Source organism: Plutella xylostella, chromosome 21 (genome assembly GCF_932276165.1).
Source record: "Plutella xylostella chromosome 21, ilPluXylo3.1, whole genome shotgun sequence".
In the NCBI taxonomy this organism is placed as follows: Eukaryota; Metazoa; Arthropoda; class Insecta; order Lepidoptera; family Plutellidae; genus Plutella; species Plutella xylostella.
Genome location: NC_064001.1, coordinates 10,914,711 through 10,935,900, shown reverse-complemented (window position 1 = coordinate 10,935,900; position 21,190 = coordinate 10,914,711). Strand labels below are relative to the sequence as shown.

Below are 21,190 nucleotides of genomic sequence, written 5' to 3'. Positions count from 1 at the left end.
CATTTTGGCTACGGAACCCTAAAAATTATGCATATTCCCTATTATGGACTACGATTAACATTTCAAGACCGAAATAAGCCAAATCGGTCACAATTAAATGTCGTGTTATTATTCTATGGAATTCGTCATTATTTACCATTGGGCGTTTTTCGACTCATCGGCTCGGTACATTATGGCTAAAACATAATTAGTATGTTTTATTATTTCAAGGACTCCATTCACCAATATTTCTTCATATCAGTGCCACAAGGTAGGCGAATACAAAAACAGTTTATTTATTTTGTTAAACTTATTTATTTACAATACTTATTCGATTCTTTACACGTATCTAACCGTATGAGTAAACTAAAACGTAGTTCCTATGTATTATAAAGCAGTACAAATGTCTGGTACATCCACCCTCGCGTCTCAAGTCTGGAATCACTGGAGCTTATAATAAACGAACGAACGACAGCTGACATGCAATAAGTATGCCTAAAACAATCAAGACATAGATCGTGGTTAGATCCACCACGATATTTTTTCATACCAGGATAGCATGCATGTGATATTACCTAGTACTTCTGGCTTTGTATCGACAGATTTACTTTCGTTCGTTTAACATAAGCTGTAGTGACCTCCCTGGCAACAGGATGCACGCCGCACAAATGTTCGTACCGTACAAACTAAAAGTAATTACAAAATTATGTTAGTCAGGATAGCATCCGATAAGTCTCTCTCGCTCCACTAATACAAGTAGGTGCACACGTGGCAGCGCTTCACTCACACTCGTAAGGCATATCGTACATAAGACAGATAGTAAACATCTATTATTGCTGAAGATTAATTCACAACTAGCTCCATACTAATATACAACACCTATATAATAATGTATGATCTAACCATTTTACACTTCGAAGGGACCAGCAATATTTCATCAGATTTAATTACAAAAAAATTATTCAATAGGTACATTCATTTGACAATATTTAGCGCCTAAAAGAGTGTAAGAAAATATACTTATGACACAAAATCGTAAGAAAATATATTAGGAAAGATTTTCAGTATTCACTCATGGAAACATAACTATAAATTAATTTCGTCTGAATAACTAAAATTACATGTGAAATTGGTAACATACAATGGACTGACAGACTCGAAAGATTATCGTTTGGTTACAGAAGTTAACAAATTCAGTGTCAAATCATTTGAAATATATTTTTATCTAACTATAAAATGTTTACAGAGATTGTAAGAAATATGTATTAAGTGAGTAATACATCAGGAGAAACCGTATCACTCTTCGATTACATCGAAATCATAGAAAAAGTTTATTACCAGTATAAAATAATCAACATGTCAAAGAGTTTATCATGGGAGCGCACCGTCACCGGCGCTCTGTACTGAACAGTCTGTTACTATACGAAGTGACATAACTACATAATCTCTTATCGCTTTTATGCATAGGCATAGCTGATGAATTTGTGTTGAAGGCTCAAACATTGAATTATACTTAGTAAAATATAGCATGAGACCTATGACAGCTGTGAAAACCATACAATTCATCTGTCATTTGTCGATTTTCAAGGGCAAACAAACTTTATTCTACAGGTATAAACTGTCGCATAGGTTTCATGCTATATTTTTACAAGTATAAATAGTATCACGCCTATACCCTCTCAACCGTCGACTGCCTACATGTCATGAGCTCATTGCCGTCGGAGTGGTTACATTACAAGTGTATAAGGTGGTCTCAGTGCGTGAGGTCGCCGTGGTCGAACAGCTCCTGGTCGTAGAGCGAGGCGCGCACGGTGCGGCCGCCGAAGTAGCGCCCGTTCAGCGCCGCCGCCGCCGCGCCCGCCTCTGCAAGCAAACACAGACAACATTATATTTCATTCTATTATAATTATAAATTATAGATACATTTTTAAATCGGTAAAATAGAATATTACTTTATTGAATACCACAAAAATCAGCCATACAAAGACATTCTTATAAACTAGAAAAAATGCACAATAGGCGGCCTTTTCGCTGAGAGGGATCTCCTACAGGCAAGATCTCTTACAAGTCTTACAACGTACATTATTCCTGAATAAATGATACAATACAAAATATACATTACAAGCATCTTTGTTGTTTACCGGAGGACTACTTCTAACATTTTTATTTGAGCTGAGAAGATGAAACAAAACTTTCATTTTTGAAACAGGAGGTTAGTTATCTTATTTTCGAGTAGGTATAATCCATCTTCCTACATTATTATCCTGTAAAATTTCGACAACAATAAACAAAATACTCTTGGAATGCACGAAAGCATACCCTTGGCAATGAAACTGTCAACTTATCTGACGGGCTAACAGTTTAATTCAACAAACATCTCCCCCGGCCGTGTCCTATGGCATAGCAGTCGGGGTCATCAACCCCTACGTGGCACAAGTGTGAACACTCACGCGCGGAGTCCTCGAACTGCACGAAGATCTTGACCCGGGCGGCGGCGGGCGCGTCGTCGTCCCGCTCGTGGTAGATGACGAGGCGCGCCACCGCCCCCCACTTGCCGCACTCCTCCTGGATCTCGTGGTGCAGTGCAGAGTCCACCTGCAATAATACTTATTTATTTATTTATACTTTATTGCACAATTTACAATAGTAATAATGTACAATCTGGTGGACTTAATGCTAAAAGCATTTTCTGCCAGTCAATCTGCAGGAGGTACAAAGATAAAAAGTACGGGTGTGCAAAAACGGAAAAAAGATGAATATGATTGTGAAGTGCCTCAATAAAAATAATACCTAACCCTAAAACTAAGTAAATAAATATATATGACCCTATACCTAGTAATACTAAAATACTAGCTATAAAATATATATATATATATATATATATATATACCATTTATTCAAGAGCTTAGTGTTTAGCTTTAAGCGCGCTTCAGACTCTCGACAAAACTACACGAGACGCAGCGAATACGAGAGTGTAGAGACCCTATTCGACAGGTGGTCTCGCCAGTAGTTTTAATAATACTAAATTTTTTGCCGAGACCCGAGAAAAGACCTGTCGTAGAGTTTAGAACGGGCTTTAGAAAGTTGTACCATGGAAATACTGGGATGAAAATTAGTCCATAGAGTCGTGGTGACGTAAGGGTAACCCACACTCCTCGTCTTGTACGTACCTCCTCGGGCGACACCATGTTGCACAGCAGCACGGTGCGCGACGCGCGCCGCCGCATCAGCCGCTGCAACAGAACACACCGACCAATGTAGCTAAATGCTTTAAGGCATCATTTATGTACAACCAGTTGTTTCCGCGAGCTTCGCTTCGCCCTAAAAAGTTTGCCCGTGGGAATTCCGGGATAAAAAGTAGCCTATGTTCTTTCTCAGGGTCTAGACCATGTGTATACGAAATTTCATTCAAATCCGTTCAGTAGTTTTGGCGTGAAAGAGTAACAGACAGACACAGTTACTTTCGCATTTATCATATTAGTTAGGATTAGGATTCAATACACTTTATTTGCACAAAGAACAAAAATTACTAAAACGGTGTGTGTGTGTGTGTGTGTGTGTGTGTGTGTGTGTGTGTGTGTGTGTGTGTGTGTGTGTGTGTGTGTGTGTGTACCTGCATGACGAGGTGGCGCGCGGACTGGCCGGAGATGGACAGCGACTCCTGCTGCTGCAGCGTGTCGGGCTCGGCGTCCAGCAGCTTGCGCAGCGCGGCGCCGGCGGGGGGCGAGGGGGGCGCGGGGGCGGGCGCGGGGGGAGCGGGGGCGGGCGCGGGGGCGGGGCCGGCCGGGACCGCCTGCAACATGAGTGTAGACCAGCTGATATCGCTACGCAGATACATAATACGAACACCCAAGATGCGAGTACAAATATCTATATTTAAACTAATATCTGCCCCGGCCGTGGATCGAACCCGAGGCCCTATAACAGCTGTCATTCCATTTATTTCATTTGACCTTTTATAATTTTTCAAGGAAAAACTAACTGTTTTGACCAGGCGTACGCATCCTTCAATCAAACGTTACAATACTCATACTTGCTCTCTTGGGAACAATCTCCTATATAAATAAATAAGGTTTAAAAAAAAGACTCATGCTATAGTGTACAAAGTTTAACGCATACCGTGACGGGCGCGACGGCGGGCGGGATGACGACGCCCGGCGGCGGCAGCACGGCGGCCAGTGGCGCGAGGGGCGCGGCGGGGAGAGCGAGGGACGCGGGGAGGGACGCGAGGGGGGCGGTCAGCGACGCGGTGAGGGGCGCGGAGAGGGGCAGCGCGGGGGGGGACACGCCCAGCGCAGACAGCTTCGTGAGGTGCAGCGCCACCGCGTTGCTCGCCACCGCGTCCATCGCCTGTGGTGAAACATTTGTATAGTATTAATCAATCAATCATTGATGATCAGTCACGATTTTTGTTAAGTATCGATGGCAGTAAAAAAACATGACTTATGATGAGAGAAATATCCAAATCGGACAAGAAATTACGAAGATACAGCGATTAATTGTAGCAGTAAAAAAAACGCTTGCCAGTACCAGTCAGCCGCTAGCGCGTGACGTCATAGGACTGAATCCGCGCGCGATTTCAGACCTTAAGGACTACTGCGATCGCGCGGGGATTTAGCCCTATGACGTCATCGCTATCCACTGGCAGGAGGCGGGCGTTTTAAAACCAATCCCGATAAAATATTAAATTACTTTGCCATTTATGGACAGATTTCTAAAATTCTAAAAGTAGTGTGCTCAGAATATCTTTACACATGCAATGTAATAGTCAAAATTAATTAAGACATTGCATTGCCTGAATCATTCCGCTTAGAGTAGTTTCTTCGAGGATAAAAATTAACACTCGCGTAAGCAAGCAGTAACTAACTATAACTCTGTCCAGTATATTATTATTTTGTAGACATTCCAAATCCCATACATCTTTGACGGCTCCAAATGAAAACCAACTTTATTTACCAGACATAAGGAAACGTCAAAAACACAATAACATAGTGGAAGCTCTATAATAACCATCTCGAGCATAATGTAGGTTGTACCTTGCGGCCACCTGATGAAAATCAGCGTCACAGGCTTCTGTGACATTATGTTGAGACGGTGACCATTTTGTTTGAGACACTTTGTAACCTAGTGTATTTTTTTTATTTGTTTTATTTATTTATTTATAAACACTTTATTGTATAATGATATAATATATTATTTACCAACCTAAGGTTTTATAAAAGTGATCCTTTACTCTGTTTTATGTATATATTTTGTGTCTTGGACGAAATAAATGCCTTTTTCTTTCTTTCTCACCTGTATCTTGGCGGTGGCGGCGGCGGCGGCGACGGCGGCGGCGGCGGGCAGCGCGGCCAGCGGCGGCGACGGCGCCAGCGCGGCGGGCGGCGTGATGGCGCGCCCCACGCGCAGGTACTGCCCGCCCAGGTCGAACAGGTTCATGCTGGCTATGGCCTGCAACACACAAATACAAATACAAAATATATTTATAAAACCCATTTTCACACACATTTTACAGTCATTAAAAACATAGGTACATTAAGAAGTTACTTAAACTATTATTAGGTTAGCATGCAAAACTTAGGTAAGTTAGGAATGTGTATTTACATTTTTAATTCCACCTAAACTACACACGAGAATAAGTTATCTTACTAATATTATAAATGCGAAAGTTTCTGAGTATGTGTGTATGTTTGTTACTTCTTCATGTCAAAACGGATGAAACGATTTTAATGAAATTTGGTATGGAGTTAGCGGACACCCTGGATTAACATGTCCTTTCTCAGGGTCTAAAGCATCTGTATACTAAATTTCATTAAAATCCGTTCAGTAGTTTTGGCGTGAAAGAGTAACAGACAGACAGACAGACACAGTTACTTTCGCCTTTATAATATTAGTTAGGATTAGGATTATAATTGCTCGGCTGATCAAAGTGATCAATATTAAATTTGTCCTACCAGTTTTGGAATTTTACTTGTCCATAGCAAAAAGTCTCGTGGACATCGCAGTTTGTTTCGACTTAGTATACAACTTTAGCAACATGGTATAGTGGTAGAAGCTGCCTCTGTGTTCTAGTCGTAGAAGCTTCGCTTCACAACCCAGAGGTCCCGGTTTCGATTCCCGGGTGGGACCATCAATTTGTGTTTCTAAATTGTGGTTCCAAGTTTGGTTAGGACTTCGAAGGCTGATCACCTGATGTCCGAAACAGTGAATCGATCCAAGCTGTCGAAGGCTGGTCACCTGATGTCCGAAACAGTGAATCGATCCAAGCTGTCGGATGAGCATGTAAATCAAACGGTCCTGCGCCTAGCTCTCTCCCATGTGTCGGTCAATCCGTCCCATTGGGCTATGAGAGTGATGGAACAGAGAATGCTCCTGTTTATTGCTCAAAGACTTGGGCACTATAATCTAGTCCCGCGCCGATGTTTTCAAGCCGCCCGAAGGCCTCTGACTAGGCTTAACGACTGCTGCCGACGCAGCAACCGGGATCCACGGCTTAACGTGCCGTCCGAAGCACGGAAGCGTCCAGAAAAGAACCACTTGAAATCGGTCAACCATTGGATGGGTTTTCAAGTGGTTCTTTTCTGGACGCTTCAGTTGTAGCTTAACCTCAGTGATCAGTTACGATCACTGAAACCCGCTCGACTACGGACAGTTAAATTCGACTAGGAGGACATTATTGCAGCGGTGTGGTACGTACCTCTAGCGCGGCTCCGAGCGTGCCGTACTCGATGAAGCCGTAGCCCTTGTGCCGCTGCGCCGAGCCGCCGCGCGCCAGCTGGCAGTAGGAGACCGGCCCGAACGCCTCGAACACACTGCCGGGGGGAACATGTTCATATGATGCGGGATTCATCATAGACATAGACACATCGTTTATTTACTAAAAGAATACACATCACAAATACAAAAGAACATCAATAGGAACAGTGACATGAAGAATCACATTAATTGTGGTGAGTATTATGTCAGTAAAATGGCTCTGACTCAGCATGTGCTGTACAAAAAAATATACAGCGCTGGTAATTCTGCCAGAACCAGCGAGTTGGGGTGGTACGCGGCTAAAATATAATATTATGTTTGATGTCATCACGTCCATACGTAATACGACATAATACGAATTATAAGCATGCTCGTGAGACGCGGGAAAATGGCGGCCATCCCGCGTGCGTGACGAAATACGCAAGCTGTTAAAAACAGCCTTACTGCACATCATCACTATCAAATGTAATATAAAATTGTAAAGGCAAATGAATGTTTTATAATGTTGTTTTTCTTGTGTCATCTACAGAGTGATACTTTTCTCACAGGATAACTGTTCTAACTTTTTCACTGGTCGCGAGTGTAATAAAAGTGGGAAAGTGGACGAAGTGATAAAGTGGACAAATAGAGAAGTCGTCATAGTAGGAAAGTAGACGAAGTGGGATAGTAGACGAAGTGAGAGAGTAGACCAGTGGGGCGATCACGAAAAACAGAGCTAACGTATAGAATCGAATGCGAGTGCGACTATTCGAAAGTGCTGTCAACAACAAAATGGCGGTTTATAGATTTGCGAAAGTTTGACAGCTATCATTCCATAGGTCATTCTCAGAATAATATTATGTAATGTATATATGGTAAAAAGTGTTCGAAAGTGCTGTCAAGTTGACAATAGTCGCACTCGCATTCGATTCTATACGTTAGCTCTGTTTTTCGTGATCGCCCTGCAGGTGCCCCGGAAGGCAAACAACTGGCCGGGGAGGTAGGTACGTACTTCTTGATGTCGTCCTCGGTGAGCTCGGGGTGCACGGAGGCCACGTAGATGCGGTTGTAGAGCTTGGCCTCCTCCTGGATCTCGTCTATGACGGCCTGCGCCTGCGGCATGTTGGACGGACGGCCCACCACCTTGATGTTACTGCAAACAATGTTACACGTTACCATACAAGAATGGCTTGCAAATAGGGTTGCATAATCTTCGCGTAACACCTTTGAAAGGATTTTCATTTGATTAGGTATAATATACGTCTGTAATTTGGTATGTTAGAAGGTGACACGCGTGATTAACACATTTTAACCTTGAATTTCCACAGTAAAACATTTTAGTGCAATGCGAAGATCGCGGGCAACACCTAGTATAAAATACATTGGTATGACTTTTGTACCGCTGCACACTGCGTCTCTTTTATCAGAAACTCCACCCCTAAAGGGGTAAAATAGGGGATGGAAGTTTGCATGAAAGTCCTTCAGTTTTAAAGTTAGGATCTTTGAATTTTGGCTGAGAAATAGTATAGGTATACGTGTCTCGGCGATTTTGATGATTCCACCCTCATAAGGTTGAAAATGGAGAAGAAGTCCTGGGAAAACAATCTAAACTGACTGGGTGATAAATCAACGCGAGCGAAGCCGTGGGCAAAAGCTAGTGATATAATATGTGTTAGTTACCGTCCGCCCAGCATGACACCGTTCATCTGCTCCAGCGACAGCTGCGCCGCCTCGGGGATCTCGTACTCGACGAAGGCGAACCCCTTGTGCTTCTGCGTGACCGGGTCCCACGACATGTTGATGGACTTGATCGGCCCGAACGGCAGGAACGCCTGCCGGATCGTGTCCTCCTTCAGCTCGAACGAGATCGAGCCCACGTACACCCTGCCACGATATACGGGAGAAATGTTAAGAAAGTTTTTTGAAAACTTTGGAAACACTATACATAATTATAGGTTACGGAGGCTCTAATCTGGCTGTTTTATGCAGAGTGGAATAATTTTTGCGCTTAATAAACAATAATGATTCATAATTCCACGCAATTTTGCGCTTAATAAACAATAATGATTCATAATTCCACTGTGGATTAAACAGCCACATTCGACTCGCTGATTAGTTAAAGTCAAAGTCAAGTCAAAATTTTTTATTCATCGTACAAATATAAAATTTTCTGATGAACGTCAATTTTTACAAATTACTCTCCGTTCGGATAAGGGGGGGCTCTTTCTATCTAAGGAGAAGAACGGAGGCAAGAAACTCCTGAGCCATCTTTTCAAAAAAAAGACTTAAAACTAGTTGGTATACAATAGGTACTTATAAGCTTAATAATGATTATTATAATAATATGAGCAGAGCTAACTACTTATCACAACCATGCATTAACGTCCTCTAAGTAATCATCAATTTTATAATAAGCTTTTTTACAGAGTTTCTCTTTAATGTAACACTTAAACTTATTCTCTGGCATTTGAGCAACTTCTGTTGGAAGCTTATTATAAAATCTAATACAGTACCCTAAAAACGATTTATTAACTTTCGCCAGACGCATCGCTGGAAAAGCCAGCTTATGCTTGTTCCTAGTATTAATGTCATGATTACTGCCAATTGTATCAAAAGTTGAAATATTCTTTCGTACATACATTAAATTGGAAAAAATGAACTGACATGGAACTGTAAGGATGTTAATTTCTTTAAATAGTTCTCTCAATGAATCCCTGGAACCTAGTTTGTATATAGAGCGGATGGCTCTTTTCTGTAATACAAATATAGTTTCAATATCAGCGGCTCTACCCCAAAGCAAAATGCCATACGACAATAAGCTGTGGAAATAACTAAAGTAAACTAATCTGGCGGTTTCAACGTCGGTCAGTTGTCTAATTTTCCGTACAGCAAAAGCTGCGGAGCTCAACCTTCCAGCCAATTTTTCAATGTGAGGTCCCCACTGTAACTTTGAATCTATAGTCATCCCAAGAAAGACAGTATCATTAACTAGGTCCAATTTATTCCCATCTAGAATAATGTTAGTATCGCATTGTCTAACATTCGGCAGTGTAAATTTAATACATTTCGTTTTCTTAGAATTCAATAGAAGATTATTAACGGTAAACCAATCGTGTATGTCAGATAGAATAGAATTAATTTCATTAAAATTATTTTCACTTCTTTTAACTTTAAAAAGCAAAGAAGTATCATCAGCAAATAAAACTATATTAGTCAATTTTTCAACCATAAAAGGCAAGTCATTAATATAAATGAGGAATAAAAATGGTCCTAGAATAGATCCTTGAGGGACGCCTATCTTTACATGAGCCCCCTGTGATTTAGTATTGTTAATATCGACCCTTTGTTGCCTCTTGTCTAAATATGAAGCTATCAAATCTAAAGCCTTTCCTCCTATTCCATAGTATCTCAGTTTCGAAATTAAAGTCTGATGGTCTACACAATCAAACGCCTTCGATAGATCACAGAAGACTCCAATAGCATCGTGATGGTCTTCCCAGGCGTCAAATATGTGCTTAATTAACGCAGTACCGGCATCGGTTGTTGATTTGCCTTTTGTAAAACCATACTGTTGGCTATGAAACAATCGAGCTTCATTGAAATGCAAAAGCATCTGATTGAGTATGACCCTCTCAAATATTTTACTCAAAACTGGAAGAACCGAGACAGGCCTGAAATTTGCAGGGTCCTCCATATCCCCACTCTTGAACAGAGGTATAATTTTACTCAATTTCATAAGATCTGGGAACACACCTTCAGCGATACATTTATTAAAAATGTTAGCCAAAATTGGGGCGATTTTATTAATAATAGAAAGAACAAATTTAACTGACATTCCCCACAAGTCTTCAGTTTTCTTCATATTTAAGGACTTAAATGTTTTTATAATAGTTAATGTATTAATATATCTGAATTTAAATTCCTTATCGGTTGAAGGTGCGTTCTCCTTCGCCAGGGTTTCAGCTAATGTAGCTGAAGAATCTAGGTTGCAAGTAGTCTCTAAAGGAATGTTCGTAAAAAACTCTTCAAAGACTCTCGCCACCTCGTCATTTGATGTTATTATGTCATTGCCTACCTTTAAAGATAAATTAGTCTCGCGTGTTCGATTCTTCCCCGTTTCGTTATTAATTATATTCCAAATGGCCTTAGATTTGTTAGCCGAGTCTTTAATCTTGTTATTAATAAAAATTGTCTTCGCACAGTGACAGACACATTTGTACATTTTGCTATATTTCTTCACATAAGATTGAAAGTCAGGGCGGAGTATGAATGTTTTCATCTCATACAGATCATATAATGTCGCCCTGCTTTTGCGAATACCATCTGTAGCCCAGTCACAAAATTTAATTTTATTGTCTATCAAAACTTCCTTCGTTTTAAAATTACTCTCAAACTCATCAGCTATTATCTTAAATAAGTTAGTATACATCTCATTAGAATTGCAATCTACTTTAACCTTCGGAAGTTTTTCGTCTAGTTTCTTCAAGTAATTGTCAATTTTCTTTGTAGTAATCGGTCTGCACTGTGTTATTCAGTTAATATTAAAGCATGTAGTACATAATAATGATAAAGTAATGGCTCAGATCTTTTCAGCTACATATATCATCGCCTCGACCGGCGGAGCGTGCTCACGCGGGAGACTCCACATCGCTTCTCATCATCGCCACACCTCATATTATGTACTGTTGTCCCAGTAGTTCAATAAACTGGTCAATTGATTCAATTACTACTACTGTAGGTATAGGTTTTGTAATTTTCGTTAAAAAAGTTCGTAAAAAGTCGTGACTGTAATGTGTGCGCGGTGTTTGTGTAATGTGTAGGAGGTGTGTAATGCATAGGAGGTGGTGTGCAAATGTGCAATGTGTTTACCAAGTGTGTAATGTGTAGGCGGTGTGAGTGTAATGTGTAGGAGGTGTGCAATGTGTTTAGGAAGTGTGTAATGTGTAGGCGGTATGAGTGTAATAATATGTATAGGAAGTGTGTAGGCGGTGTGAGTGTAATGTGTAGGAGGTGTGCAATGTGTTTAGGAAGTGTGTAATGTGTAGGCGGTGTGATAGTAATGTGTAGGAGGTGTGAGTGTAATATGTAGGAGGTGTGCAATGAGTAGGAGGTGGTGTGTGCAATGTGTTTACGAAGTGTGTAACGTGTAGGCGGTGTGTGTGTAACGTGTAGGCGGTGTGTGTGTAACGTGTAGGCGGTGTGTGTGTAACGTGTAGGCGGTGTGCAATGAGTAGGAAGTGTGTAGTGTGTAGGCGGTGTGTGTGTAGTGTGTAGGCGGTGTGTGTGTAGCGTGTAGGCGGTGTGCAATGAGTAGGAAGTGTGTAGTGTGTAGGCGGTGTGTGTGTAGTGTGTAGGCGGTGTGTGTGTAACGTGTAGGCGGTGTGCAATGAGTAGGAAGTGTGTAGTGTGTAGGCGGTGTGTGTGTAGTGTGTAGGCGGTGTGTGTGTAACGTGTAGGCGGTGTGCAATGAGTAGGAAGTGTGTAGTGTGTAGGCGGTGTGTGTGTAGTGTGTAGGCGGTGTGTGTGTAGCGTGTAGGCGGTGTGCAATGAGTAGGAAGTGTGTAGTGTGTAGGCGGTGTGTGTGTAGTGTGTAGGCGGTGTGTGTGTAACGTGTAGGCGGTGTGCAATGAGTAGGAAGTGTGTAGTGTGTAGGCGGTGTGTGTGTAGTGTGTAGGCGGTGTGTGTGTAACGTGTAGGCGGTGTGTGTGTAGCGTGTAGGCGGTGTGTGTGTCATGTGTAGGCGGTGTGCAATGAGTAGGAAGTGTGTAGTGTGTAGGCGGCGTGTACCTGCACATGAGCGCGAGCGCCTGCTGCCGCTGCACCTGCGTGCGCTGCGACGCCATCTGCTGCTGCTGGTGCGCCAGCGTCTGCTTCATCAGCACCATCTGGAGGCAACACAAGTCACTATTAACATGTGATGCCATCTCACACGGCCATCCAAACACAGACTAGGCAGAGCCAGAGAATATCAATATATTGGGCACACAGATACAAATAGTGTTGCCCAAATTCAGTCTTGGTCTTGCAGTCTTGGTCTTGTTCTTGCGTTTTTGCAAGACCAAGACCAAGAACAAGACCGCGTATTTTTAGCAAGACCAAGACCAAGACTGACCGTGCAAGACTTGAGCAAGAACAAGACATAGCCTGCAAGACTCTTGCGTCTTGCAGAGCGCTATTTCACTGAGTAGTTAGGTGTAACAGTTTTGTGTATAGGTAAGTACGCTTAGGAATTCTATGAGATGCAAAAAACTGTATCAAAGAAAATGAAAAACTGGACCTATGCGCATTACGACTAATACCATAAACATAGCGAATAAAAAAATATCTATTAAAATCAAAAAGTAAACTTTAATAAATAGTAATAGACTAATAGGTAATTGCAAGACTTGCAAGACTCTTGCTGCAAGACCAAGACCAAGACTGGGAGCGCAAGACCAAGACCAAGACCAAGACCAGGTGTATTGGCGCAAGACCAAGACCAAGACTGGCTAAGTCTCGTCTTGTTCTTGCATTTGGGCAACACTAGATACAAAGTTAAAAACATATCAACACTCATAACTCACGGTACCTTCGGGATAGCAGCAAGGGTCACTAACCACTACACCATTCGGTTGTTCGTGGGGCGGTGGCTAAGCTATAGTGGGTGCGTACCTTCAGCGATAAGGCCACCTATTGTGCTTTGTCTCTAGTCAATAAGTATGTTTTTATATGTCTATGTGGTGTTCATCACGATTCACGACCCATCACGTCCCCACTTCTGGGACACGGGTCTCCTTCCAATGAAGGAAGGGTTTAGGCCTAGTCCACCTTTGTTTCTAGTATATATGTTTATATATGATGATCTGATTGATGTAAAATATAAATATAAATATTTATTTTTATTTATTTTATAATTGTCGGGTCACTTACAGCTATTCATTACACAGTAAAGTATTATAATTATAGAATCAATAAGCCATTTAAAAGAGACCACTGATGGAATACAGAACAAGAAAAAAAAAAAGTGATAAGCGCTTACTTAGTAAAACACACTATTTACGAGAAACATAGTACATACTACTATAATATAGTCACCTACTATATAGTAAAGTAATCTACTGGTTTACAAAATACAAAAAACAAAACTTAATTATGGTTTATCGCTTGCACCAAAAAATTGTCTGCTAATCGCCTGCCTCACCTTTGGAATGCTTGTGAAGAATAGATCCAGATCTACTTCGCGCTCCAGCTTATTGAATTTCCTACAGGATCGCAGGAGAAATGAGTTTGCTCTATAGTTAGTAGTAACCGCATTGGTATGGAATGTATGCGTATGTCTTACTGGACGATTACAATAATAAAATAAAAGCTTACTAAGCAGATTAGGACAGTCAATCTCACCTCTCGCGATCTTAATTAGATAAACTGTATCCGATATAGCACGACGCTCGGTCAGGGGGAGTAGATGGTGCTTTCTGCAGGACTCTTCATAATGAATTAATAATATTGATTTTAGTTTTAATTAATTATTTGTTTTTATTTTATGCTATAGCCTAGTATATAGTATAAATACATTTTTTAATGAAATTTATATAAAATTATAAACTAATGTAATTTATGATGTATGAATGTTTTTAAATTCTTTTAATATTAATTCTATATAATATTGCATGCCAACTATTAAGTACTTAGCAGTTCAATGAATGTTGCTTCCGCCTGTAATAGGGATGCACACGAGAACCTTTTTGTGTCTTAGTTTTTAATAAATTGCATGTGTGTTATTCTGTTGGTGGAACAATAAATAAATAAATAAATAAATAAATCGCTCACATTACAAAAGTTACGAAAGTTGAGATGCCGCATAAACTTTCTTTGGACTTTTTCAAGTCTTTCAATATGGACATTGTACATGGGGTTCCATACTTGTGACGCATATTCTAGATTACTACGAACATAAGTGCAATATAGTATTTTTAGGACCTTTGCACTTTTGAAGTCTTTTGATGCTCTAAGTATAAACCCAAGAACTTTGTTTGCCTTACTCACGATGGTTTCGACATGCTTATCGTAATGCAGCTTATCGTCCTGTATTATACCCAGATCTTTAATAGTTACAGTTCTTGTTATTTGATGCTCTTTCAATTTATAACTAAAGTTGTTTTTTTGTAGTTTACGGGAGAAAGTAACACAGTAACATTTAGCTGCATTGAGGTCAAGTCTGTTTATAGCACAATAAGAAGATAGCCGGTTGAGATCATCCTGCAATATGTGGGCACATCTCACACACGGCCATCCGACCCCAAGCTAGGCAGAGCCTGTGTTATGGGTATCGGACAGCTGTTATATCTACACAAATACATAGATAGATACATAATAAACATAAATATCTACACCCAAGACCCGAGAACAAATATCTGCCTTTAAACAAATATCTGCCCCAACCGGGAATCGAACCCGGGACCTTCGGCATAGCAGTCAGGGCCACTAACCACTACGCCATTCGACCGTCATAATATAGTACGGTACCTTGATGCTCTGCTCCATGGCGTACTTCTTGGCGCGCGCGAGCTGGTCGGCGTGGTCGGCGGCGGCGCGCGGCGGGGCCGCCAGCAGCGCGGGCAGCACGCCGCGCGATCCTGCACGCACAAGGGGTTAGTACACGAGGCAACAAACCAATATGTACTTGGTTTTGTGGGATGTATTAGGTTGAGCTTATTTATGAAATAAATATATTTACGTGGGTGGTCTGAAAAGTTTCCGACCTAACATAGATACAAGATTCTTTTTCTTAAAATTTATTTTTATTCTTTCTACATAGCCTATAAAACAGTAATTAGGCGGCGCCAAAACACGGATTTAGTGCGCCTAAACTGCGCCAACAGAGCATTGGAAATGTTCATTCGAACACGTCGTTTGTCTGACGTTAGCAAACGCGGCAGCCAACGCGCGGACAGCCTTCTCATGCCTAAATCTTGATTTAATATTTGATAAACACGTTTTATGGACATTTTCATTGCCTCTGCTATCTCTCTCACTTTAATTCGTCGGTCGTCTAACACCATTTGGAGAACTTTAGCGATGTTATCGCCAGTAGTTACAGTTTTTCGACGTCCCGAACGTTCATCATCTCCGAAGCTCTTACGGCCACGTTTAAATTCGGCTGCCCAAAATTTTACAGTGGTAAATGACGGTGAAGAGTCCCCGTACACAGAATCAAACTCATCTTTGATTTGCGTAGGGGGTATTCCCTTTCAAAAACCAATATTTTAAGACAGCTCGATACTCGATTTTTTCAATTTTCACAGAAATGCTCACATCGACTCACTCAAACGACTGTAAAATAAAAACCACGCGTCAAAAATGGCTGAAACTTTGAAGTGTTGCTGTCAAAAGATGCACAGTTACATTCCCTGACTTTAATTGATGTGTGCTGCCATCTTCAGGTTGAGGTCGGAAACTTTTCAGACCACCTACGTATTCATTCATTCAACAGATATATCGGTATAGGCGATTTATGATACAAGCGATTGATTTCATTTGAGTTTTTATTCAGGTTTTAGTGTGCTTTAGTATTGTATCTTTGTAAAATATAGCATGAGTCCTATGAGGTTTGATTCACAGACTTTTAAGCCGGGCGTCCACTGCGAGCTAAACTAAGTTAGTTAGCATAGTTGAGACAGTTTTTCATACATGTGCGTCCACCGCAAACTATGTACTATGTATGAAAAACTCTCAAAACTATGCGAACTAACTAGTTAGTAGTAGTTTAGCTCGCATTGAATGCTGGGCTTTATACTTGGTGAATCTAGTTTTCCCTTGAAAACCAACAAATGACCGATGAAATTTATACATGCATTTGACAGCTGTCATAGGACTCATGCTATGTTTTATAAATTATAATGAATATATGACTCACCGGTGTAGACCTCGCCGAGTTGGTGGATGTCGTAGATGGCGGCCGGCAGGAACGAGCCTGCAACATGCCTCGCTGTACTGTCGGCCCTCCCGAGACCATCGCGCGCTCTCTCACACGCCTTCGCCCTCCGCTAGCGTGCGTCTCTCTCACACACACAGCCAGACACTTACACACAACACTCACAGAAGCACAAACACACATGCACAGAAACTCATCCCTCACTTGCGAACACTCGCAGTAAGTACGACCACTGAGTACGACCCTGTGTCTCCTGCTGGTTAGCTGCACACCTTTACAACATTATCAAACTAAAATAGGTAATTTTTCTTCAAAACAATATATTTTAAGTAGTTTTTTTTGGCTCACAATTTATGTAATTCGGCACCCTTGGAACAATTAAATGGGAGGTAACTGAAAATCAGCGGTTTGCTCCTGGAGTAAACATCCACGCTGAGTTACTTCACCCTTTTGGTCCGCTTCAACACACAACCTGCTAAGTACAAACCTGTCTTTATCATAGCTACTATTTACCTAGTTATAAGTACAAATGTGTATATCTGTAATTGTGATTTGTTGTGTATGTAAGAAAGTGGATCAAATAAACGCTTTATCTATCTATCTATCTATCTAAGTACATAGATATTATGTAAAATGTTCACAATCATTTATACTATCTGTGGACACTTACTACAAGTAACATTTCACACAGGACTACGTTACACGTTCACGTTTTCATTCATCATCATTTTCTTATATAATTTATAAAATAGTTATACTATTGTACAGATTATCATTAAAGCTGCCTCAAAGGCTTACTGGTTATGTTTTCCCATGTATATCCCATGCAACATCCATCACATTTAAAAGAATAACACAGTACAAATCTTTCATGCTCTCTTGTAATAATATTTAGCCTCAACTCGAATAATGATAATGCCAACTGCTTTAAAGTTAGTCTCACACACGTAGTAATAGAGATGCGATTCACTCCTCTGACAGGCCTCTCTCTCAGTGGGCGCACTCTGTCTCTGAGGCGGCCGCGGCGCGCTGACGGGCCGGCGCGGCGCGGCGCGGCATGGCACGGCACGGTACGACACGGCACGGCACGACACGGCGCCGCGCCGGCACGTCAGCGCGTCGCGGCCGCGTAATGTAGAAAGGTAGGTACATGTGGTTGCAGCGGGCGGCGCGGCGCGGCTCTAACGCGCTACAAAACCTAACTTACAAGCTACCCTGAAACAGAAAGCAGAACGCGATCACTGAGAGCGGCAGGCGGCGCGGCGGCGGCGGCGGCGGCGTCCCGGCGGTCCTGTAACAGTGAGCACACCGCGCGACGCGTTAGAGCGACTCACTGGGTCTGTGCGGGGGCGGGTCGGGGCGACGGGGGGGCGGGGGGGGAGGGGCGCGGGGCGGGGGCACTCACTGGGCACGGGCGGGGCGGGCGCGGGCGGCGCGGCGGGCGGGGCCGGCTCGGGCGGCGGCGCGGGGGCCGCGGGGGCCGCGGGGGGCGCGGGCGGCTCGTACGGCTGCCCGAAGGCGGCGGCGTACCCGGGCAGCATGCTGGCCGCCAGGCTCGAGCCCTGCAACTGACACACCACACTGTCACAAACCTGCACTTTACACAGCTCAAGAAACAAAGTATATTCTACTTGATTGTTTATGGGAAATTTAGTTGCTGCAAAATGCATATGCCTCAGCCAAACAGAACCTTTGTACATTCATATAACTCCCTATTATGTATTATGTATTTAAATAGCTACTGCACTGTCGCATTGGTGCCTCAACTGTAATGGTGGTGTATGTAAAGATAAATAAATAAATAAATTATCCCAAGATTTCTGATTTCTGACTACAGATTTCACACCACATTTTTTTTACTGCACTTTAGTCATTTGGAAATCCAAAAGTGTTGGCGCATCCCAATTCTCCACTACAAAAGAAGGATCCTCCAAACAAGGCTGGATGGTGTGGCCTGGTGGCAATTCAATGGAAATCCATCAAAAGTTAATCAGAGCATCACTGTCCTCTGTAGGTGACTAACAGAACAGGCCAAATGCATGACTTGCACTCACTGCATCTCAGCTCACGAGGAGAGTGTTGGAGTGAAAAAGCCAGCTGTCAAGTGGACAGTATCTCTTAGGTAATTAAACATTATAAATGCGAAAGTAACTGTGTCTGTCTGTTACTCTTTCACACCAAAACTACTGAACGGATTAGCATGAAATTTGGTATACATATGGTCTAGACCCTGAGGAATTCCCACGGAAAAACTTTTTAAGGCGAAGTGAAGCTTGCGGGAACAGCTAGTTTAGAATAAATATACCAGTTATCTGCTTCTTAATATTGATATCAATATTATATTGAAATAAGGGTACCAAAGTATGAAGGTAATTCGTTAAACAGTCAAGCTAGCTTTCAGTGATTGTCACTGATCATTGAAGTTCACAAGAGTGTGCCACAATGTCCTGTCCTCAGCAACCGCTCTGGCCTCCATCCAGCTCAGGCAAAGGCCCTCTGTACCACTGTGGTACTTTAGGACCAACATTGAAGTTAAGCAACACATGGCACAGTCACTCATTCGATGGATAGTAGTTAACTGGGTGCTTCTGTGCTTCAAACAGCATGTTAGACCACAGGTCCCGGTTGCTATTTCGGCAGCAGCTGTCAGCCAGAGGAAGGCAGCTTTAAAACATCTGACAGTTGGGTTGCCCACATACTCAACCACTCTCTCAGCAGAAACTTGCTTGTGTCTGGGTACAACCAGCACACACACTACGCCACACTAAGCCAGCATGGTGGACTAGGCCTTAAAAACCTTCCTTCATTTGAAGGTGACCTGTACCCCAGCAGTAGGCAGTAGGGATGTGATGGGTTGTGAGAGTAACAAAATGTTTTGCTGTCATTTTTCAATGGCATAAATACAATGAAATTTTAAGTACGTAAAAGTTCATAACCAACATATTGATAGAATGGCATACTAAAGTGCTGGTTGATCATAGGCATAGGATAAAGGACCAAGATGAGGAATGCAAACAGTACTTGAAACGATATTGTAAAAATATAACCTCAAAAACAAAACATTTTCTTATACCTTGTATAATCATGCATAACCACAAGAACACGCTCAAAATTAATTAAACATAGGGTTAGTGGGTCACTTCACAACATTATTAGGTAACGAAATAGACTTACCAATTCCATGTTTGAAGAATGAGCTATGCACTAACTCAGGGCAAGTGAACAAACCTAGAAAATACCAAACGGAAAAAATTGTCTTATTACTCTGTATGTATAAGTAATGTTAACAATTAATAAATCTTAATGAATTAAGATTGGATTGGAGATTTTATATACTAAAAATCTGTATTGTTTGACAAAAAACCAGATGCGCAGACAAGAGACACGACAAGATTCAATAAAATTTGACAGTTTTGTTTGACAATTTTGACATGCAAGATGCCATCAGTGTTGCCAACTGCTATCAAAGTTTTGTACCAAACTAAGAAAGGTTTGTAGCAGTAGAGATTTTATAGAAAGACGCTACATTTAGTTTTTTTTCGTCTTGGTAGTGAAACTGACTGTTATGTAACCCATAGAACAACGCGGGCTCGGATGTACCCAAAACAAGAGTAAAAAATAAATGGATGAAATGTCATTTTTTTTAGTAGGTATAATATTGGTAAAACCTAGTTTTGTATGAAAAGAACAATGAGTGTTTTTTTTTCACCACTCATGTTGTCCACTCTAGCCAAGCCAATAACAAAAAATTTTTTAATTATTAAAAAAAGTTTTTTTTTAATAATTAAAAAAATAAATTTAAACGTATAAAATACCAGTCATAAAGATGCTAAATCAAGTTATATAATAGCTACGTTGGCAACACTGGATGGCGTGCCTTTGACAGGACTTCCTTTTTTGGCGGGAACTGGAAGGGCGCCTTTTTTGAACCAATTTTTAAATAAATTCAAATAACTTGGTAAACTTACGAAATACCTATCTGGGGCTCATCGTAATGGAGCCGGAGAGCGGCGGAGATGACGATGGGTGTATGGCGACACCGCGGACAACAAAGAAGCGGAAAATGAAGGAGCAGCTTCCAGCGGCGTCTTCGTCACAGGACGATAAGTAAGTACAAACCCTACTTTAAACCTGAATATAAGAGGTCATATCCGGACAACAGCTCCAAGGAGGAATTCCCGATCTATGTTGAAGGAATTAATGAGAAAATTGGGAACAAAAACCCCTTATATCTCTCCAAATTTTTCAAAAATGTTAAGGGCATAGTCGAAAAACGTAGATTAAATGCGAACAAAATAATGGTAGTGTTCAAACAGGCAGTAGCAGCAAATGACTTCCTAAGCCATAGTTGTCTTAAGGAAAACAATTTGAAGGCGTACATACCAGCGGCGTCGGTGGAGAGAACCGGCACTATTAGATTCGTCGACAAGGAATCGAGCAATGCAGAACTGTATGAGAAACTGATGGCTGATGCTGAAATAATAGCTGTGAGACGGTTCACCAAGAAGGTAGGTCAGGAAATAGTCCCTCTCACTACGGTGAGTGTGACATTTGTAGGCACTT

General features: G+C 41.6%; 1 protein-coding gene across 1 annotated transcript; it reads right to left on the bottom strand.

Annotated features, from left to right (window-relative positions):
- Nucleotides 1-274: 274 nt before the first annotated feature.
- LOC105395292 (poly(U)-binding-splicing factor half pint) lies at nt 275-20,037 on the bottom strand. Its single transcript, XM_048628588.1, has 14 exons — nt 19,802-20,037; nt 18,033-18,195; nt 16,610-16,666; nt 15,220-15,329; nt 12,502-12,599; nt 8,395-8,598; nt 7,727-7,867; nt 6,677-6,791; nt 5,275-5,430; nt 4,117-4,329; nt 3,593-3,772; nt 3,150-3,212; nt 2,430-2,574; nt 275-1,842 (listed from the first exon to the last, which is right to left on the bottom strand). The coding sequence occupies exons 1-14, from the start codon at nt 19,808-19,810 to the stop codon at nt 1,733-1,735; spliced, it is 1,764 nt and encodes a 587-aa protein (XP_048484545.1). The 5' UTR covers nt 19,811-20,037; the 3' UTR covers nt 275-1,732.
- Nucleotides 20,038-21,190: the final 1,153 nt, after the last annotated feature.

Coding starts and splice junctions, on each gene's coding strand:
- LOC105395292 (XM_048628588.1), bottom strand. Junction 16,667..18,032: donor GCCCGCCCCGCCCGTGCCCA/GTGAGTGCCCCC, acceptor GGCATGTTGCAG/GCTCGTTCCTGCCGGCCGCC. Junction 7,868..8,394: donor GGTGTCATGCTGGGCGGACG/GTAACTAACACA, acceptor CATTGTTTGCAG/TAACATCAAGGTGGTGGGCC.